The 23,484-nt window shown below is 44.4% G+C and overlaps 1 protein-coding gene and 1 long non-coding RNA gene across 3 annotated transcripts in view; one reads left to right on the forward strand and one right to left on the reverse strand.

Moving 5' to 3' along the window:
- Nucleotides 1–1,323: 1,323 nt before the first annotated feature.
- LOC143906000 (uncharacterized) overlaps nt 1,324–23,484 on the forward strand; it is a 186,266-nt gene continuing 164,105 nt past the window's right edge. Inside the window, exons 1-2 of the mRNA XM_077421712.1 lie at nt 1,324–1,742; nt 2,168–2,196. Of these exons, the coding sequence (XP_077277838.1) occupies nt 2,170–2,196 (27 nt within the window). The 5' untranslated portion in view covers nt 1,324–1,742; nt 2,168–2,169. The remainder of the gene's footprint in view (nt 1,743–2,167; nt 2,197–23,484) is intronic.
- The window catches only part of LOC143906002 (uncharacterized), a 140,247-nt gene continuing 131,962 nt past the window's right edge, over nt 15,200–23,484 (reverse strand). Inside the window, exons 1-3 of one of the 2 annotated variants that reach the window (XR_013259412.1) lie at nt 20,583–20,777; nt 16,170–16,300; nt 15,200–16,091 (exon numbers count right to left, since the gene is read on the reverse strand). This is a non-coding gene — a long non-coding RNA (uncharacterized LOC143906002). Of the gene's footprint in view, nt 16,092–16,169; nt 16,301–20,582; nt 20,778–23,484 lie in introns of those variants that run through there. The other variant, XR_013259411.1, reaches the window with a different exon arrangement.

Below are 23,484 nucleotides of genomic sequence, written 5' to 3' on the forward strand. Positions count from 1 at the left end.
CGGGGTGGCGCGGGGCGGCGCGGGTCCAACGTGACGGCCGCGGCGAATTGCGACTGTGTTTACGTGCTTCTCGCGTCTTTTTATCCACCAGATGTGAATCTCGCGTGCGAACGAGGCTCGGGAGTGTCGATCGAGCGACGGGCGATCGTTTCGGGTTTCGGCGCGCCGAAATTGGCTGAAATTACCGCGAATCACATGTGTTTACGCTTTCCTGCTCGTCGCGCATTCATCGCCGTGACGAAAAAAAGTTTTCATTTACCTATTATTTCGTAGGAAGAAATCGAACGGGAGTTAATGGAGGATTCACACTGCGTCTGATGTTCGACGTACGACGATCCGACATCCAATAGGAAATTTTTGTCTCTAATAATAAATTCTGTTATTGGATGTCGGATCGTCGTACGTCGAACATCGGACGTGATCGGACGCAATGTGAATCCTCCATAAGGCTCCTTAAAGCGTCGCTCTCACGCACGAGCCACCTGCGCTCTATTGCCGTTTTTATGTCGCCGAGGTTGTTTGTTGTTTTACGATTTTGGGCTCGACTTTCCTGGAAATCGCGAGACGCCCGACGCGCGCGGCCGGCGTATACTTCCCCCACTCCCCCGCTCTTTCCAAATTTTTCTTATTGCCTAGTGCCTAGTCGCGCTTGCGGACAGTATTAGTATTAGTGCGAATTCCTGAGACTGTGCTCAGCCCGCTCCGCGTTTCTCGCGTTTCCTAACCTGTCGGTCGTGAATCTTTTGGCCGTTATCGCGCTCCGCAAAAGGAGCCATTGTAATTAAAGAAGAAAGATCGTGAATCTTTGTCCGCGCGAACGAGTGTCGGAATGGAGCCACGGTCGATCGTCTTGTTGCGTATGTACTTATTATAATCCATATCGCGTCTCTCGATGTTCGCAAGTGGCGTCGAATTAATTGATTTATCGCTGATTCAAGAAGTTAAGTCTCACGTTTAACGCAAGCGAATTGGCGAATCCGAGCAACGTAATCTCCCGTCATTAAATTTCCGTTTCACACGCGGGTGAGTTGTTTGTGGCGCGTTTTCGTCAGGCAATCAGTCGCGTCGCGTCGCGTGGCATCGGTGTGAAGTTGCACCGGAATTGAATTTTTCGGTTATCAACGAGACGCCTCGGGTGAGAAACGGATCGCGCTCCGGAGCCGAGCGGGCGTCGGCCGCGTCGCGACGCATTTAATTGGTAAAGTAGAACCGTAATTAGCCGCGTGACTTGATACTCGTCATTCGTAAGGCGTACTTGTCCGTCGGGGGTGATTAATCGAGAGGTGATCGTGCGTATTTCGCGAGATTCATTCGGTCAAGGTGGCCGTCACTCGGCGCCGAGAACGTTCGTTAGGAAACGGCGGCCATATTTGCAGTATTTCGTTCCGCGGACGTGTCGATCTTGCTTCGTATATACTTATTCGTCCTTGTTACAATACGAAATCATTTTCGCGTGTATCATTTTCATTCCAAGTGCGGGAAGTGCGTGGAAAGGCTGGAGCACTGTCGCGAAATATTGAGATGTTGTGAAAATAAAACAAAGCAACGAAATATTATCGTTAAATAGTGCGTTAAATATATTGATCGGTGCGTGCGCGATCAAAGCAATCATATTTTTGCGCGTTTCTAGTGCGTACATGTGTCATAAAGGATCGCACTGATCGCAGTAGCAACGGACTGAAAAGAGAGGAGGAGAGGAGGTGGCCCGGGGAGGCATCGGGCAACGGCGGAGCAACCGTGAGGTAAGCAACTTATATGACTTATTTATTTTATTATTTTACTCCTGACATAATTTTATACGTGTTTATTATTAATCTCAGCGATGAAGTATTATTTTCTTACATAATATAATGCTGTATAATGCATATAAAATATTTTAGATTATTTTCGAATATTATCTACAAATACATTTAAATTAAAGATTTCAATATTTGTGCACATCTGTATTTTCAACATTTTTAAGATCGATAATTATTTAGATTATTACATAATTAGATTCTTTCTGAATTTTTGTAAACAAATAAATTTCTTTTAAGAATTATGTAATTATTTTGCTAAACATCTGTTTAAAGAAACCAAAATATAAAGAAATTCGAGGGAATAATTATTTTTTAAATATTAATTATTCTGAAGCACAGTTGTAATTTAAATACGCTCTCTTTTACAGATATGACAACTCCGCTGCGCATCGTACCGGTGAGTTTGAAATAATTTTGTTCGATTAAAGTTATAAGCGCCGTTCGCAAAATCTATTTATTGATTTATTCTGGGCAATGTGTGCCCCACCGAACCGGTTGTTACGAGCTGACTTCCTGCTCGATAGAGGTCCTCGGCCAAGACCCAATCTCCTTCGCCTATCTCAACCCGGCGTCCCCCGACCCCACTCATCGACCACCGTTCAATTACGCAGTCATTAACTCGCGATTGTCTCTTTCGGCGTAACGAGGTTACGCCGACTTGGATCCCGGGCGCGGCAATATTCCGCGCGCAGATCTCAACACAGATAGGCTTTTAGCGTATTAGCAGGCACAATGTGACAATGGAACGTAGTCTGCGCGCTACGGGAATAGCAAATGCCGCCACTCTATCCGTTTCCCATACAATGGCTGCCCCGTCCTGCTGTCGTGCCTGGCGCAAACTGCAAATAGCCAGGCGAAACACGTATTTCATAAACGCCCCGCAACATCGTCGCTGCGCGCCGAAGCTCTCTCTCATCTTCGTGCCTCTGTTTCCTGAGAAGGCCGGAAGTATATCTGTATATAGCTAGGAAGGATTTTCGTCTCTCCGGGATTTTAAAAAAGTCTCACGGTCGCCGTCCCTATACGTGACAAAGTATTGAGCAAGCGCGATAAAATTTCGAGATTTTTTAAGGAGTGTGTGTGTGTGTGTGTGTGTGTGTGTGTGTGTGTGTGTGTGTGTGTGTGTGTGTGTATATATATATTAGTAGAACATATTAAATAGATAACATCATGGAAATTCATCGATAACACGATTAGCAATTTTCAAAGTCTCTTATGCATTTCGACATATCATTTTATATCTCTATCTTGTATATTTTATAAAACCGGTTTTCGAGGATTTTTGAAATATTTATTTATATATTTTATATACGTGTTTGATATATATGCACATATTTTAATTATGTTGACAACTTTTTATATTTTGTTCGCATAAATTAAGAAATATTTCGCATTGCATTTCCACTATTAATTTCCTAATATCCTTTGAGCGAAATGTATTCGAGGCGAAATTTTTCGCTGCAAAACTGAATTTTTGGTTTAACGTATTTAATTGTCTTTATCAAGAAATTCATGAAACTTTTATAGTCTGACTTTATTCTAGCGACGTACCACGTTGAAGAGAAAAAAACTCTCGGTATGTATCGCTTGCTCTGTTTAGAGGGATCTATCTTTTTAATGTGAGAGAAACGAGAGAGATTCTCTGCATTTAAAATTTAATGACTCCGTACGTGTTCCCGCGTGTATGACCGATTGTATCGACGGCTTCGTGACTTGGCTCTAAAGCCGTTCGCTTCTGTTCGCGCAAACAGGCACCGCCGTCAGCGATATTACGTCAAACGCTCGTATAACCAGCAGTTTATTCTTGAACGTGCGGCTAGATTTCACATCATATTATTCGATTTCAAAACCGCTCATGAGAAGTATATATTTTTATCATACGGTATTATATACCATATAGCATTACATCTTCTCCTATCACGCGTCATCTTTTCATATTACTTCGATATTACTTTGATATTTCCATGATACTTATATATAATTAATATTAAACAATTTTACGCGATTTTACACGAATTTCTCGCGAATACCGCGAGACAATTTCTATTTCGCACAGAGTCATTTGTACATTCGCGTCAGAATGCATTGCGTTGAACTTTGGAAATACGTGCGTGGGAGTTGAAACGGCGGTCGCATAAACCTAACCCGCCGGACAATAACCAGCAGGATCCTTCCGGCAGTTTACCCCGCCAATCAGTCAGATTATGCTGAATCCAGAGAACGCGATATCGTATGTTATCAGCTGGTGCATAGGGTACGGTCGATGGTTATGGTCCGTACGCGCGACGGCGGTTTGGTTGCGCGCGACCACGTCGGGTTTCGGTGGATAGACGCGCTCTGGTCGGAATGTCGGGCTTTGGACGATCGCTGGTACACGCGTCGTAAAGTGACAATCAGATCAGGATGCAGGAAATTGGCCGGATTCGCGAGCAATGGGCCATGCTGATACCGGAGCCGGTCCATGTTTGCCGCGGATATCAGGCCGAAGTGTTGCGGTATGTACGATGTGACCGACACATACGTTCGCGTGTTCGGCGCCGTGTTAGTTCATCGTGCGTGTCTGGGGATGCGTGGACAAATTTTGACGTTATCGTGCAGATCGGCGTCGACCGTAGCTTGATTTTAATAAAGACAGCGCGTTGAGGTTTCGACGATGTCGCGATTATGCCGTCGCTTTAATGGACACTGTCGTCCACGTTCGTTTTATCGATGATAGGACAAGAATACAATTTTCTAAACCAAAGTTATGGTCTTAATGGCAAATCAGAAAACAAGAAATTCGTCCGTTTTCTAATATTTCGTACTATTATTATAAAATGATACGTAGCATTATTAAAATATCAGTAATTTATAAATTTCTAGTTTGTATAAAATGAAATAGAACTAAATTCCAACTCGACACTGTTGAAATTCTTTTGACTTCTATGTTGCAGGACGGTTTAGATCTCGTTTTATGTTTCAATTTATATGGCGGTGATACATTGCATTGTCCATTAAACGAGAATAGTATATTTGTATTGTTTATCGAATGCACTGGCCGTATTGATCAGGTGTGTCACGGCATTACGGAAACCTCATCATCCTTGATGACACGACGAGACCATGATTCGACATAGTTCTTCGGCACGCTCTAATGTCGTGCTATTAAGCGTAGATAAGCCAGTGGCTAGAGCCACGGCCAATATTGAATGGTCCATGTATGCAGTTTGCCTGGAGGGGTTCGCAGCACGGCAATACGGGGGTGGTTGTGCATTAGTGGCACCATTGTGCCAGCCGCCCTTCAAATCCATATTACTCATGTAGTAGTCAGTCAGTGTCCGTTCGTCCACTCTCTCGTGCTCTCTCCCTCCCTCCCTCTCTCTCTCTCTCTCTCTCTCTCTCTCTCTCTCCTCCTGTACATCCGTTCGCGTTCGAACACGAGAGTATTTGACTGTGCATAGAGAGACTGCGAGAAAGCTCGTCCCACTCTGCCGGCTGGCGCGTTCTATATGCAAACCACCGCGTAATGAGTCCGTCAACCCCGTAACATCGTTTGCCGCTATCCTTGTACTTAGACGACTCGATGCACGGGCCATTTTCCGACAGATCCTCCAAGCCGGTCTCGTTTCGAATGCAAATCCCGCGTAGTCGCGCGCTGCTGGGCGATCGCGTGAATGCAAATTCATACGCGCGCGAGCATCGCCGCGATATTCTCGTTGTGTTCGAGCGAAGACATCTGTGCCCGTCCCATTCGTGAGACCAAAAATGCGAGAGTAAGTAACGGTGATCTCTAAGAAGTCTGGAGTCGACGCCTCACATTACGGTACACGCCGACATAGAACGCCGCGAGCGGTTTCCCCCTGCGAATAATAAAATATTTTTCTGGATAAGAATATACAGCCCAATATGAATCGGCAAGCGTAAACGTCCATATTTCAAATGTAATATTCACAATGTAATAATCGTAGCGAACGATACTAGTTTCTTGTACAGTTAACTTTGATGAACATTTGCCTAATACGGATCTGAATTACAATGCACGAAAACAAGTACGGTTCGCTATTTGTTGTGAATATTGTATTTGAAACATTGTATCACACAGACACTTGTATTTGTCAGTTTGCATTAACCTATATGTATGTTCTTACTGAGATTTAAAAAAAATTAATATATCTTTATTTCATTTTAAGTATTTATAAAACAATAAAAATACTACAATCTATATTTAATAATATATATGGCATATATATATATATACACTCGGAATTTAAATTAAAATCGAATAATTTTATGGAAGTTTAAATGTAGTTTACGTATTGTGCTGTTTTGAAAGAAAAAGATTTGGAAAATATCTCCAGGTTTTCTTTTAAGCTTTATATAGTAAATTAACTTATATATTGTAGTCCGCAATTATAATTTCTACGATCGTATTTTCGCACGTCTCGACATACGCCCAGGACGCAGACTGTGGTAGTTCCTTAGTTGTATTAGACACCTTCGTCAGCGCATTCTAGGCGTCTCGATTAATGTCGGTTATTAGCCGGCTGTCATCCGGCCGTCGTAAGAATCGCGTGTCGCGGCCCTCTTTAACAATGGCTCGTCAACGTGCGAAACGAGATGACACGGCCGGGTGCGTGTGATAATTATTCTCGCGCGCGTGCAAGAGAGAAAGAGAGAGAGAGAGAGAGAGAGAGAGAGAGAGAGAGAGAGAGAGAGAGAGAATGAGAGAGAGTCGCGCGAGTGCTCTCATAAACGACGCATATAGAGACGCACGAGACGCGACGGTGAATATTACAGAGCCGCGAGAACAGGCATCAGTCGACGTCGCCGGCATAATGTTTGGCATAGCTTGTCGCAATATGTTACGCACTATCCAGCGAGCACAGCGCATCCGTCCGTCCGTCCCTTCCAGCATCCAATCGGGTTATACTACAAGTATCTCCCTGAGTCGTGTCCCTCATACAGACTGCATACAATCACTGTAACCAGCGAAATCTCGCGCGTCATACCCGCCGCCCCCAACTACCAAGTACGTAATCACGCCGCGCTAAATAACGCACCGGCATCGGCCAGCTGATTAAACGGGAGCGCTTTATCGCAGCGGCGATAGTACGTACCGCCCTGATATACGGGGATTAAAAAACTCACACCACGCTGCTCATCCATAACGGATCGATGTCACACCGATTAACGGATACAAATTATTCTCACAATTTTAGGCTAATTGATGCTATTTCGAAAAAGTGCCTAGTAGCTAACATTATAAAATACAATTTTGTTTGTTACAGAATATTATCAATTATAGATTTAAAAAATTGAAATAAAAATATATATTAGTAAAAATCGATTACCAGTTTCTCATGCACCGTGAAAAATTCAGGTTTGCTGATTACCATATTGACAAACGCGATGTGAAAAATTTATCTTGAATGATACCTACTTTTTCCCTGCAATGCAACAAACTGTTTTACTTTATATGTCAATCACAAAACTTTTCATCCTTTTGTTCTTTAGAAAAATAATTTATCAGCCACAAGATCTTTCATGAGTTATAGATGGAAATTTTGGGATGCATTCATTTGTCTATTATGTATTAATAGATTTCATTATCGCGGGGATAGCGCAAAGTTATACGAGATAGGTACGAAATGCAAGTGCGAAATTGCCATCCTCGATGTGACGAGAGAACGTCGTTGCGCGAATAGCGTACACGGATACGCTCTCGTATATCACCATGCTGGCTGGTTAGCCAGCATCAGTCGCCGTCACCGGCATAATGTTTAGCATAGCTTGTTGCAATATGTTACATACCATCCAACGGCGTCCCGTATCACCATCGAATCGGGTTAGTGTTGGTGTTTCGACGGGCCCGTCGTGCACCTCCATAGGCTGTTTGCGCGATGGGATGGGCGACTGATTTCACCTTGCACCCTCCACCAACCTTCTCTCTTCCCCAGTTCCAGGGGGTGATAGCCGCCTGTCAGCGTATGCTAATCACGGTAATAGAGCGAACGCTGTACTACCGAGGCTTTGCCGAACCGCGCTAATATTTTGTAATAACATCGACCTCGCCGTTTTCGTGGAGGGACTGCCGACTGTTTCGAGCTCGGGTATGCAATTCGGACGGACCCGTCAATTCCCATTGACCAGCTCCATGATTATGCGAACGAGCCAGTTGCACAGAATAATTCAGAGCATAGCGAAATATTGATCGAGTTCTTCTAGCAATTGATAACATCGATTGATAAATTGCGTCATTCTAAAATTAGTATTATTAAAAAAATATGCATCCAAAAATTTTCATCTATAACTCAAATGTGTGATAATTTTGTTAATTAACTGTTTTGTGTAAAAGTTATCTAATCGCTGCAGGGGTATCAATTAAAACAATTTGTAACATCAAGCAGGAGAAACAGTTATAATAATTTATATAATTGAAAATTGGATGATTTAGAATAACAGCGAGGCATGAAACAAGGGAGTGCTTTAAAAATGCCGTCCCTAATCTCTTTGCGTCCGTGTTATTGGTTTGAATCCAAACTAGGGTGAGGGTGTGCATTAGCAGGACGCTTCGCACAATATAGGTCCCAGGGTGCCAGTATAGCGTTGCCAGCCAGTACGCGGATATTATAAATTTAAAGTCAAATGTAGCGTATTCTAATTTCGCTCGGATATCACTTAATGCAATCTGTGAAGTTTTGCCTTGGAAAAATTGCCATCGCGCTTTCCGGAACGAATTTCAAACATCCCCGCGAATTTAGGCTCAGCAATCGTTGTCGCCGTCAAATTAAGATAAATTTATTGATAAGCGAGTCACAGTATGATTTATGCGAAAAATCCATAAGTTCATTCAACGGACGGGAAGAACTTTATCATACGCGGAAAACTGTCTGGCATATCTGAAAATCTTATTCTTGTACGAGAGGGAAGCTTGACGCATCCACGTGAAATTAAAGCTATTATCTACCTACCTGTGACAAGAGGAGACAGCTCCGCAATCGTTAGGCACCGGGAATACAGGATTATGTCTTTGCTCCTCATCTTCGTCTCACAAAAAAGAAAAAAAAATACTCTCGAGCGGGAGCAGAAAAATAAGCCCTTAAAGAAGCTGATGAATTTTAAATCAGCCGCGCATTGAAATCGAGAAAACGTCTCCATTGCCAGGAGGACTTTCAAACCTACCCCCGTGTCATCCCTCGCCGCCCCCATCGTGCCATCCCACTTTCAGTTTTCATCTCTTAATAATACAGAGGCACTAATACCCTGATCACATATTCTCGGGGATAAAAGATAAATCTTACGCTTCGGGCGGGTTATAAGGAGCATATTAATTCCATTAGAAAAAGCGTGCGTCCCTTCCCTTTTGATTTTGAAGGGACAGGTTCCTCAGATCCGTCTCGTCCCCTTAACGCAAAATTATTCTCATGCATTCTTTAAGTAGACTGTCAATATATATAAGTATTATCAAAAATATAAATTCACAATTAATTATATTTAAAATTAATTGCCAAAATGTTTTATCGCGAAGAAAAGTAGGAGAAAAATGTATGTTAAATTCAATATTATTTTCTCACGTTTATTTATTTATACCACACGATATATTTTTTTCGAGTAAATACGTCTCTGCCATAATTTCTTTGCAATTTATGCAACATTGCGGTTTCTTGTATACGCAATAAAATCTGCGACAGAATTCTTGATGTATAAACACGCTGAAAAGACAAAGACACGACACTCGGCCGAATGTCTTGAAGCATTGAATGCCGGATACTACCTTTCTCTCTTGAAGCAGATCACGCGAGGGATTTTATGAAAGGTCCTCCCTAATCCTCGCTCGTCGCCGCGGCGGGGTTTCCCCGCGACGCGATCCGCAATATCGCCAGCGGTCTCCCGACAACCAGTGCGCGTCGTAAAAGTTATTATCACACACGACAAACGACGCGATTCCAGCAGCACGTGTCACGACGAAACGAGACGAGACGTATTGCAAGCGTGCTGGCTGTCCGCACCATTTTTCATGTTGCCCGAAATTTTGCGCGCCGAAAGAGACAGCCTTTTTCAGGGCAGGGCGGCATAGTTCTCTTAAAAGTTCGCAATAAGTCACAGCCGGAACGGGAGAAAGGAGCGAGAAGAGGCGGAAAGGGATCAAGCGCGACGACGAGTACGCAAGGGGGCAAGAAAGAGCGAAAGAGTCGTCGGTCGATCGGTGTTCGAGGGCCGACAATCCGACGCGCCACCCTCCTGGGAAATCGCTTTAAACCTTTTAAATTCGAAACTCTCCCCCAGAAAGAAGAGGCGAGTCCTCTCCAAGAGCATCGAAGCGATATATATAATACATACAGCAGCCGGGCCGAGCCGCGCGCTGGTTTTGTGCGCTACATAAATACATCGCGCACGGAAGAGGGAAATCTGTTTAAAATATGTTCTCTCTCTCGCCATTTCGCCATGGTCGTTTGCCACGGCGAATAGCTAAATGCTTTTTGCGAGAGGCCATTTAAATCTTTACCTTTCGCCCTCCCTCGCCGTCATCCCGCCGTCCGTCGCGATCCTCGATCGTCCGTTTTTTCGCTTTTTCCTCACCCCGCGTTGACGTTCGAGACTCCCTTGCGCCCGAAAGAACGAAACGCAGCGATACGAAGAAAGTTTTGCACGGGGAGATAGAAGATCGCTTCTCTTGCGCGTCCGACTTTGTTTGTTATCAATTCTCCTTATCCAATCCTGGGCGGAACCTTCGGTAGCGCGTACGCATACGTGTGGTATCTTTGAAGTATCTGTAAATATCCGCGCATACGAGGAAAAAGCAAACGTATTTTAAAACGATGCCGGAGTCTCTCCCTCTTTCTCCTCTTCCTCCTTCCTCTCGCTCGACGAGTCTCCTCTAACTCTTTGCTCTTGCGTTTTATCGAGATTGGCCGCGGCGGCTGGCTGCCGTCGGTGAAGTCCCGCAGGAAATGGGGCTCCGCGAATGCAGCCAGACGGCAGCGACGGCGGGATCCACGACGAGAGCAGATATTCGCGAGACTGAGGCACAGAGACTAAGACATCCTCGCAGACACGCACGCCGCCGATGCTCGGCGCTCTTTCGCCTCGTTTCCGGTCGTGGCCCGAAAGTCTCGCCTGCTTGTGTATGCATGCGAGACGCGCGAATACCGCCTTTACGTGTTGAGAAATGACGACTGGGCTATTCGCATCGCGAATTCGAGATGACAGGACCTCCGGGAACGAACTCATTCGGTGTCTCGTGCCTGTTGTTTTCGCGTAATATTACAAACGAGCTAAACGGACTTCGATCCGCGACGCGTTCTTATTTGAATGAAAATCCGAGCGCAGTTGCTATGTATACGTGCAGCTTTCCTATTTTCAATCTTCGAGGATATCTCGCAGCGATATAAACTTTGTATGGATGAGATGCAATTTTCATTCTCTCGAGAAATAATATTAAAGCTATAAATTTTTATTAATTAGTTAGACGGAATTATTTTGGATAATAACAGATATTCTTTCAATTTAACTAAATAAAAATATTCGTAAGCTTTGCAATTTAATAACGCGTTTAACTGAAGAAAGATAAATCAATATATTATCTATTAGATACTTTTAATTCATTTTTTATGCCTTTCTGGTAAATAACTGTGGAGACTCGTCTTGGACTTTATTGCATACTAAAAGCATTGATTTGTGTCCTTCGAAAAGCAGCTTTTCTTATTATAACTCGAAGGTAGAAGCGATTGCATTTGCACTTGCGTCGAGATCGCCTCGATCGAGATCGTGGCGTAGAATCTCTCCACTCGAAAGGAGGCTAAGCGCCACCGTCCGTGAATTCGTTGTCTCGTATCGTTTAATGAAAAAAAGTTGTCGGAGCACTTTACCTTGGGCTGTCGTAATGATGCGACCTTAATACCGATCACATTTTATCTGTTGCGATTTGTCTGACGAAATTACAACTGTCATTCCTAATGTTTTTCTCGACGTTCCATCTTAGTAATATTTATGGGTACATAGTGTACACATCACTTTTAAGAATAAATCTTTCATATTTATAGACCCGCCTGATTTTCGCTGCAGATAAACGATATAATTATGTTCATCTAAAGTATTTTATCTGAAATACTTATTATACTTATTTTATTATTCAAGGATAGGTTTTTTTTCTAATAAAAATAATCAACGTTTCTATTCCATCGAAAGTTGTTTCGTAAAAATAATATTTATCGATTAGATTCTACAACTCGGTCAAGAACGGATTTAAATAAGCGATACAAAAAGCTCATGGAATATTTAAAAGCAGATCCGTGATAAACGTTGCTCAATGTGATTTGTCAGCTCGATAAGAGGGCTAAAGGATCCTTCGTCGCGACAAAATCTCTTCTTTAACCTCCCTCTTCTCGACGCTTCTTCCGATCAAACGGGCTTCGCGGCGGCCGCCTTGTCCACGGCCATTGTAAGTAAATCGGTCACTTCACCGCTCATAAATGACGAAGAGGAACAGGCCGAGGTACGCGTCAGCGACGCAGGCTGGCGATAAAGCGAGAAGGAGAGAGAAAGATGGACAGATCCCAAGCATCACGAAGGGCTGACCGTTTTGGCCTCCCCCGAAACCGATGTCCGGTCAGCACCCTTGACTCGAACGTTGCCCTTCCCCGTGTACAGGACTTTTATGGCGCATAAATATCAAGAGCTCTCCATGATATCCCTACTGTATTATCAGGAGACGCTTACGGTCGAGGGGGGAACGCGGACGCGGAGACCAGAACGGTTATTTGGCGCAATTCTATATCTTCTGTCCCACACCTACGAGTACGAGGGGGTTACTGGGAGCCCCGGAACAACTCCGTGATGCTGGACTTCCGCCAATTCAGTCTGTCGGAGAGAAAACAGCATTCCGCTCGCGCTTTGTACGAACTACACCGCTCGCGCCCAAATTCAATCTACCGTCCGGTTCATCCTTTGCTGGGTAAACGAAAGGCTATCACGAGCCAGCTACCGGAGTACTCGCTCTCACCGTTTCGGTAGTCGGCGAGATGGAGCTGTAATTTCTTCAGACAGAATTGCATTTACGGGGTATACCCTCGTGTAGTTCGTAGACAAGGATTGTGAGAGTCGATGGATATTCTCTGATTTTCTCGGAGTGAATCAACAGTGCTCGTACACGGAGTACACGGCACTCGAAGAGCAACGTACTGTGAGAACGAAACTGCCGGACAACGTGAAGCAACGCTCGCGAAAGTTTTGGTAGTTGTCTGCACTTTCAGCGATAAGAACCTAGAAATTTTAGATAAAATCAAATTTGTGAATAAGCGGAAATGTCAGTTGAACGTATGTTATCTGTATGTAAATTTTTTTTCCAAAAAATATCAATTCTTTAATTCAAATTATAATTTATCAATTATGAAACATATGGAATGAATCGTTCCGTATTTTTATCTCGATCGACTCGTAAGTAATTATCAAATTGAGATTGAAGATTGTTGAGATTGAAGATGTTTCCTTCTCGCTAACTCGCGAAATTCGGAACACTTTCGAATTCTCACTCTCAACCGTAATCTTCTTAACTTTTGAAGCGGGTGCTTCTTCAACTTATCCGTCAAGACTTCTCCACTAGAACCGTTTCGGCATCGAAGAGCCGTCGAAAGGCTCTCGCTCAATGCGCGGCGCAAACGAGGCTGGTAATTTCTTTAACCTCCCCCGGCTCAGCCCCTCGACCGGTAATCCACGATTCCCATCGCGTATACATCGGGTATAAGAAATTCACTGAGTCGAGAGGGAGATCGCATATTGTCAGGCCATCAACATCCCTCGCTCTGTCGCTGCCGTTGCCGGAGTTCCCGGCTCTTTCCCCCGGCGCGCTCGTCCAGCTATACCGTACACTCTGTCTCGGTCTCGAAACACGCCGATGGGGTGGGCAAGAGGTATATCGCCCCTATCTGTATCCGTGTATGGTTCCAATAAAACGGGAACCACTCACAGCTTTTGTGTCGGATACAGTGGCGGTGCCTGCTGAGGCGATGGAGACGGCAGAGGAGGGGGTGCTAGTGGTTGTTATCGGCCATCAGGTTTTATATCCGTGCCGGAGGGGCGACGGGAAGACACACATACACACGCACACGCACACGTATAAAGAGGAAAAGAGAGAGAAAGAGAGAGACAGATTGATGCGAGGGGACGGTCAAACGATACTGGATACCGTGTGTTTCACAAAGATTCTATGAAGATTGCCCGGGATTTTATTACAGGAGAAATGTCGGTTAATAAAAATGAATACGCGGACAGAGCGAGCAAGAGATGGTACGAGGGAGAGAAACGAGAGGGGCCTTTCTTTTTATCCGCTACGCGCTTTTCTTCCTTAGATCCTTCGACATCGGCTCTCGACGGCAGGCGATTCGAAAGCGCGATTTCGCGTCGGGCGCGTAAACTTCGTCGTTTAGATCACTCGGAGGCCGGGTTGGAAAAAGCGGCGCGGTTCTCGTCCCGCTGCTAGACGCGTTTATCTTTACCCTCCGTCCGTCGTGACTCAGCAACGATCGACGCCGAGATCTCTCGCGAGATTGGATGTGTGAAATGGGTATCGATCTGCGCGTTAATGGGCATATCGTCGGGAAATTATTATAACGAACCGAATTCTCACAAATATTTACGACGTACGAGCAACGGAATTGTTACCCCTCCCGAGTATATTTGTTATCTTTGGCACAAATATCGAAGCTTGAAATAAAATGCGCGTCGGCGATAAGGTCTTCGCATCAATGCAATGAACGGCGCTAACGGGACTTCCGCGAGTGCGATTAATGCAAAACGAAGAGTCGCTCTTACCGATCGATCGCGTTCTCGGCGTGCAGCAGTTTTGCTGCTATCGGTTTGCAAATTCGCTCGGTGCAACGCTCTCTCGACGGCACCCTCGTAATACAACAAGCGCGATTGACGCGTCTGTTGCAGCTGCAACCCGTGAGTAATCCGATGCGTCGCCAACGAAGTTTCAAGTGTTAATTCATGCGCACTCCGGGAAAGACGATATATCGAACCATCGAATCAATAGGGACCTGTCTGAACGTCTTCGGGCAGAAAATCCAATGAAACGCGTCTCGACACGCGTGGCGCCTCGCGAGGTAGACGGAGATAAAGGCATCCAGATCACATGCAAAAGGGTCTCCGCTTTTCCCGCTAGACCGTTACTCGTTACGTAATAACAGATTTTCCAGCGATCTTGGCGGTATCTTGCGTAAAAAGATCAGAGTGAGAACAAGGAAGTAGACGGCACACGCCGGGGATGAATAAAACAGGAATCTACGTTACATAAGTACTCTTTCTATTACAAACTGCTAATTTTTCGCGTATCTTCATCTTCGCGGTATAGTAGCGTTTCATATAGAACGTATTTCAATCTCCCGTCAATAATAAACATAATTTTCACGCACATAGCACATACACATTTTTAAAAATGAGAAAGAAGGTAAAATAATTACTCCGTTCTATTAAAAGTATCTATATATCTTGTCGACCGTAATGGCACAATGTTACCACGTATTTTAGCACAATCGCAAGAAAAAATGATTCGTCGTCCAGTCAATTCTCCTAGTGTTAACACAGACGTTTGTATCGATTATTCAATTGACGAACGAACCGCCGTTTCACGACGCATTGTTATTCACCATTGGCCGCTGATCCATGGCTGGAGCATAATAAACCAGCTCGATCCGCATTTATCTCTTCCCCACCTTCCTCCATCCATCGTCGTCCTGCTTACGTTGTAGCGGCGTAAACGGAATTCGTCTTCGTTCGTCGGCAACGGTCGGCGACGACGACAATGTCGACGGCGAAGTCTCATCCAATTTTTCAGGAGCGCAAGCCGTACGAAACGAGTCGGTTAATCCATCGGAATCTCGCTGACGTAGATGCTTTTGCTTCTCGTGGCTGCTTGCTACCGACGAATTCACCGAATTCCAGCCGCGACAGTTCACCGTCGATGCCGAACAGCCTGGAACGTTTGTCGATGGAAACGACAGTAGGATATAAAAAAAAGAGAGAATATATATAAGGGGAGGGGTGAAGAAGGAAGGGGCAAGAAGGGAGAACAAGTCCTTTCTTGTTTCCTCGATCTCATCCGTGATGGGGTCAGAGGCGAATTGACTGCCGTGTCATTTGTAACAATAAAGGTGGAAGTCCCGATGTTTGGATCTCCAACTCTCGTCTCGGTGATACGCGGGGTCGCGCTTGATGACCTTTCCCTACGAGATATAGCCGACACTGCCGTATACGCAATGAAGTTGAGCGATGGAAATCGAGCGTCTTCGCTTCCACGTGGCCGAATTACTTCATCTAGAAAGAAATAAAATCCAAAATTAGAATTTCTCCTTTATACGGCGATAACTGTGTAAATCAATTCGGTTTCACGACCTTATTAGAGGTACCATCTTCTTGTTAAGCGTATATAAACTAAATTATTTTTCGGATTTCGGGGTTCTCTCTATCTGCACAACTTGAATTTTATTCGAGGTAGAAGTCATCGCCCGACGAATCGTCTTCTCCTGTGAATCAAATGAAAAACGAGGTTTACGCTTCTATCTCCCCCGGTGTTCTTCTTCATCGTCGCGACTATTCGTCCGCGTCATAAATCTCCGCGCAACCATACGACGTTCCTCAGTTGACCATAAGTACGTTATACTTTTTGATAAAGCGACCTCGTCGGTTTTCTCTCGACGAGGTCGAGAGATATACGCGCTCGGTCGCTCGCGTACATTTTCAAAGGGTCGAGTCGCCTCGCGATCTGGGAGGCACGTAAGGAGGCCCGAGTCGATTGTAACAACGCAGGCTGACGTATTGCTGGCATAAGTCAGTCGACAAAGACCGCCCGAAATTATGTATCTAAGAACGAGAAAGAATAGAGTGTGTCGGGGGTGAAACGGAGTAGGGATTCCGTGACCGATCTACACGACGATCTCGGGGGATTTGTTACGGAGTGAAGTTTTGGAAATATTTTGCCCTGACATTGAGGGTCGGATCGCGTGTCTCAATATTTCGTTTCAAACCGGGCCGCTTTTCATAGTTTAAAGTATGATGTATAGCATTGGCCGCGTTTGTGTCCCGCCGCTTCGCTGACTAAATCATTAAACTTTCACGCTTATCTATCTCGGTTCGTGACTCTATTATTAGCATCCGCCTTCGCTTGCGAAATTTCTCCGACAAAGGTTTTGGCCTGTAAAAATACGCACCGTGCTTAATTTAATTTTTTTTTTTTAATGCAAAGATCAAACAAGCCGATTCTATTAATACTTCTTTTTCTACGGGGTCAGTCTGCAGTTCAGAAGCTTATACCTGTTGACTGTTCTCTTCTACAAAAGCACAACGACAGACTATGTAAGTTACTACCTATACTTTATACGAATTTATGTGAGTGTTTTACGAAATTCTATGACATTGTGAGATTGTACAGTTATCGATACGCGCGCATACGTGAGTTATAGCAATATTTCTATCTTCGTGTACAGGTATTTTCGATGACAATAGATTCGGCAAATCCACAAGTATTATTTCGCGTTTTTCCGCGATTTTCTTCGCATCTTGCTGACATCGTTCGCCGACGCAAGTTTTTTATTTCGTACCATTGCACAGAAATTTATCTCTGCACCGAGTGACCGCTTACATCTCGGTAATTACCGGTAACGTGCCTCTCGCGTTTTCCTTCTTCTTCGTGGCTCTCGGCGACCGCAAATATTCGTATACGATAGTCGCACGTCGTACGAGGAGATGCGTGCTAGAGTCGGTGGAGTGTAGCGTAGCGATTAACGAACAAATGGCAGGCGGTCGTCGGTAATTGTAATAATTGTAGGCCGCATAGTAAACCGCGCGGCTTCTTCTTCCTACGGCGCCTCCCTTCGTCTTCTTCTTCTTCTTCTTTCCGCCAACCGAGGACAGCCGAAGGAAGGCAGGAGCGCGCCATGTGTGCGGCAATGCCATTGTACGCGTCTAAGACAGATACGTGCACTCGCCATTGTTTTCCGTCATTATCGGTGCGAGGGGAGTCGGATGGTGGTTTAGATTCTCGACCTGTCATTAAGCGACTTTTTCGCGGTTTCCTTAACAGGATCTCGATTTCCGCCCATCCGTTCCGCCGGCGTGGAAAACGGCGGAGAGCCGCGTCATATAGCGTGAGAAAATACGGAATTTCGCGATTAAACAGCCGCCCGATACACATTGTCGCGTGCAAACACTTTTCCTTTCCCACGCGTCTTCGCGCAGGAAACGATGAGCAGTACGAATGACGAATATATTGACACCTGTTCTCCTCTGCGCGTCAAGCATCGGAGAGCACGAATTCCTCGAGCACCCGGAGACTCTTGACAGTTCAAGGTATCGATGAATACATGCAAGGCATCGCCGTGCAAATTGCAGCCTGAGAGTAATTACTCGTTACATTGTATACAATGAACGAGCATCCGAGAGCTTATGGAAACATTGATCAGCATCAATGCAAAGAAACCGCTGTTACATTTTTACTTCAGATCTCAGATGTATGTATTGCGAAAGTGCTAGCCATATGCGATTTCTTCGGTAATAATAGATGGTACGCCCATCGTTATCGCGTATTGTCCGTTTCAGAACCAAAAATTGAAAGAAACTCCTAAGCGTAGATACACAGCTTGCGACGCATCGTCCTTTAAACGCGAGAGCTCCACGTGAAATTCCCCGAAATACGATTTGAAGATTAAACGATCCTCAGTTCTCTCGAACGACACGGATAGAAGATAAGTCATTTCTCGGCGGGGAAAACATGCGCGAGAAAAAAAAATCTCTATCCATTCCCGGTAGAGAATTCGTGCAACCGTTGTCGCGGCACATAATGGCTAGTTAGGTCTCATTGTATCGGTAACGCGTGTACGCAGTATGCGCATATGCATGACAATGGCGGTCTTGAGCTTTGTTATGCTTTTTAGTGATGCTTTTTATAGTTGCATTCCGCAAGGGTCAAGGTGCGCGCTAATGCGCCGTAATTCTTTTAAACGGCCGTCAGAATTAAATTTTGTGGCTGGTCCCTTTCGTCAAGCAGTATCCGTCACCTAGCCGTCACCGCGGGTTCCGCCGTGAGACACAACCAATGGCATATCGAGTATGTAAGGCGTTATATCGCTCGATCAATCTCGACGTTCAAATGTCGGGACGCGATGGAGAAATGTATTGGAACGAATGGAACCAAAGGTTTAGAGAAAGTGTTGTAGGACAAGAGTACGGCGGTTAGAATTTTTTATATTAATAAATTAATAAAAAGAAGAAAATTAAACGTTTACATTATATTCTATTTTTTCAACGATATTGATTTATTTATGATATATTACTATCATATGATGTGAGAAATTCTTTGATTTTTATTATTTTTGTATCTTAAACACGCAGTGTGCAGATACTCAGAATTTTCGGCTTAGAACTGGAAGAAGATTCCCAGAACAGTTAAGATTCCTGGAACACTCGCGCTTCCATATATAATATATATTTATTACTTTGTAACCAACGTAACTTTTGGTGTGAACGATTTTCAAACGAATGTCGGCGACTTTTGAAATTTAGCCGTGACGCGGACCACCCCTCGGAAGTTATTATTACCACAAAGAAGATCTCATGTCATCTCATGTAACAATAACTTGCGTAGAGTATTTTGCCTATGATATGTCATTATCCCTAAACATTTTTATGACCATCTTAAGCCTCATAATAGTGCAAGCAAGCTTCGAAATGTGCACACAAAGTGCGACGAAGTTGCCGAAAGTGTCACCTGGTGTCACTGGCGAACTCTCCTGTTGCGAAAGACGACCACACAGGTGATTAGCAGGCTCGATGGGTGTTCGTCGGGATACTTAGAATCCCATGACCAGTATTGAAGAGAGAAAGTTTACATATTAGACCACCCAAAGTCGATTGTGAATTTTTCAATACCCCGTTCCATTTCGAAAATTTACTACAAAGAGTCCTGTGACTAATCTACTTCTCTTTTAAAAGTGTCCAATGTCAGCGAAGGTTTTTTGAATTTTCAATCATTTCTGATGACATTTTATGGCGAACGTGACTAATTTACGTCATTTATCATAATAATAAAAGTTAATTGATACATCCTAGTTATAGAGATAGATATAGATACATTTTATAGATAGATAGATCCTAGTAAAATGTGCAAATTTATGTAATATTAATCAGTTGTTATTATTAATTTCAATGATAAAACATAGATTTAATGAAAATCGTATTTAAAGCGACGCGAGTTCTACTTAAGTCATCATGTATGAAACGCATATTTCACGCGATCGTGTCGCAAGACATTATCTCGATCGGAATACAATAACGAGACGCTCTGTTGCATCGGAGTCCTTGCCCCGCTCTCGACTAATACAAAATTCAAAAAAGATCAGCGCGACGCGTTTTTCGAAGGACCCTCGAGCGCGGATCTAGGCTAAAAAATCCAACTTGTCACAGAATCGCGAGCGAGATATATCGCCCTTTCGATCTCGAATCACCGATACCATCTGCGAGAGGAATCACCATACGTTTCCGCCGCTGCGCTGCACCTCGACGCGGAAGAGCGGCAAGGTCAGCGCGGAGTGGAACGTTGTCGCAGCCGCAGTCATCAGGTGTGAACGTTCGATGCCGCGAGAACCCACGCATCGCGGAAAATCGCGCGGGTGCTACCCACTGTCTCGTGTAGCTTCCTCATAATCTTCCTCCGCACGGAAGGAAGGAAGCAAACGCTGCCAGACAAATAACGTAGAAACGTGGGACGACGCGATCGATCGCGATCGATCGAATAAATCAGATGACGTGTACCTCTCGGTGGGATGACGTCCCACGACTGCCGCGAAATCACAGAAGCCTGTCCGCCTTTTCATTCATGGATTCCGAGTCTGGTTTTTTCACGTCTAAAAATATGATTTCGCCTTATAGGCTCGACGACGAACGACGAGTCGTGCCGCCGTCGATCACCCGCGTCGTTTCGCCTCGCCGCGTCCACCGCGTCGAGGTTTCCCGCGTTTTCCGCGGTGATCAATGACTCGAGACTCGCAGCCGCGCTCGTTGGCGTCGCGTCGTCGTGAATGCGCTCCCAGCAGTGCATGCAATACGCAATGCAGCGTGCGTGAGCGTGAACGTGAGCGCGAGCGACCGACCGACCGACCGGTCGGGCGGGAACCGGGCGCTCTCGTGTATACGCGCTCACGCATACGGGCGCAACGCGCGTGCCGTTGTGACATACGCGATTACCTTGGACTTATATCTATATAAACACTGATGCGTATAATGAGGTGTAGGACTGAAGTCATTGTCGACATCGATAGGCAGTTAATGGCGCGAATGTAACTCGCGGTTTTGATGCCGCTTGAATAATCTCGAGCCACGATAAGCGGTCGGGGTGCGCGTTAAAATTCAATGCTAGCTATTTATTTAGCGCCGCGCGGCGGAGACGTTCATTTGAATAAGGCTAGTCAGTAGATAATGTGGCTTGACATTTTTACAGCTTCGAACAGCGTGCCGGTGTAAAGATAGCGATACTGTCACCGTATACGACATCTCATAGAAATATGAATAATACTTTAATAAATGCATGACGTTGAAATCGGAAATAATGTTATTCAGCGGAAAACAAACATGTTTCTTTACATATAATAACTATCTCTGTACATAATCTATTGTTATTGGAAAGAGCTGGAGAACTTACTTTGATTTTCCGATATATTAAAAACATGTAAATGCACTCTGAAAGCAAAAATCAGCGTATTAAAAATTTTTCTGGAAATTTCGAATCAATCCATCTCTATTCTAATGGTTGAAGATAAGTGTGAGCAAATGTCGTAAATTAGACCGCGCGTAAGTTGAAATAATTCGCGTTTTTATTTTATTCTTTGAACAGGAGAAATGAACGTAATGATACGTGAAACGCAAAACGCACACGTATACGGGTGCGTAATGCGGAGGAGAGAAGTTATTATCGGCGCGAGCAGTGCGCGATAAGCGCATAATTAGATATACGAACGCGAATGCGCGGCGGGGAATTAATCTCGCTTATTAATACCGCCGCGTCCATTAAATCGCGGCAAAGAAAAGTGTTGCGTTGTGTTGCGTATCGGTAAAAGCTAATAATAATACCCCATCAACCTGTCTCGCGCGTTGAAGAAGGAAAAAAAGAGACAACTCGACGTTTCATTGCACACGCGTTGAGAAAAAAGTGATCGTAACCGGAGGATATGTTGCCGGCGATAAGATCCGCGCATTATTAAAACATTCAGCAAAGAGATGCAGTTTATGCCTAGGTCAGCGGATAATATATGACGCAATTAATGTACGGAGCTGGCAATAATCTCTCGCTTGGTAATCGTAATCGGAGCATCTTAAATCAAACCAGGTAACTCCGATTGCGTTATTTCCTTATCGTTCTTACCTTATCGATCAATTGATCTATAATAGATTAACGTACCCAAGATAATGATTATGTATGCCGCGCGCGAGTACCCTCGGCATGGAAAAAAAACCGTTTTATCGGTACACCGTGTATCGCGGTGTCGCGCGCCGGATATCTTTTTTACGAGTCCCGGTTGGATCGCGCATTTATCTCACGGCGCGTGTGCGTAGGTCAGTGCGAGAAGTATGTAACGCAACTAATGCGAGGCGTAGGTATGACGAGCGGCGTCAGGTATGGAAAAACAGCTTTCTCTCTCGACGGGTTCAGGTGGCACACGTAGGAATTAACAAGCGGATAAACATACGCGGAGTAGTAAGTACGCGTAATATACCGAGCGTGTAGGCACGTACACGCACGCGCGCGCGCGTAATGCAAGATATTCGTTATGCGAAATAAAATTCGCGGCGAATGTACCGTAGCGTTCGCGGGTTTACTACGTGCAATAAGTCGGCCTCGTTGCGCGTTAATTCACACTTTCGTTTTCTCTCCGTCTTCCACGCTTCTATATGGAAATACTGCGCGCACCCGATTGTTAATTGCAGCCCGCGTCACGCTGATCAGCGCGCTCGACAAAAGAAACAATTCGAACGCGTGTTTATTCCGTCGCTTACGACCGCGGTATCTCGTTAATTGACGCCGACGAAGTGAGAGATGCATATTTTCAATTATCATCGAGAGTATAACAGCTCTCGCGGGAGGGAAAAAAAAAGATCATTTTGCCGCCGTCGAAGTCATTAACATTTGCATGTGCCGTATAAATCACGTTCTCCTATAACATCATTAAATTATATAACGCGCGTCGGTTTCCACATTTACGTATATTTCTTCGCGATAGGAATCACTATTTATAAATCCAATACTTTGATTCATCGAAGCCAACGTAATTCTCCGAGAGTTTCTCGCGGAACTACATTCTGACTTACAAAATTATTTACAAGCCATTATTATTATCATATTAAATCAATATATATTCTGTTATGGAACGCGTGTTACCGTTACACTTTCAATTATCTTAGAAAACGGGAGTTTAAGGTGATCCTTTCGCGGACCCAGCTAGTCAAGTAACAGTCCGTCATGAGGTAATTGAAAACAAACATATTGACAAACATTACGCAACATCCCAATAATTATAATAATATAACATGATTTTACACACACGATTTTATCGTATTTAATTATTTATTAATTAAAAAAATATCAAAATAGTAGTGCGGTTGGACTCGATTTAGGTTAGGTCAGGCATGACAGTACGAGTAAAGCAATATGCGATTGGAT

The sequence above is a fragment of the Temnothorax americanus genome, unplaced genomic scaffold (assembly GCF_048541705.1).
Source record: "Temnothorax americanus isolate GAGA-0224 unplaced genomic scaffold, ASM4854170v1 Scaffold7, whole genome shotgun sequence".
Taxonomy (NCBI): domain Eukaryota; kingdom Metazoa; phylum Arthropoda; class Insecta; order Hymenoptera; family Formicidae; genus Temnothorax; species Temnothorax americanus.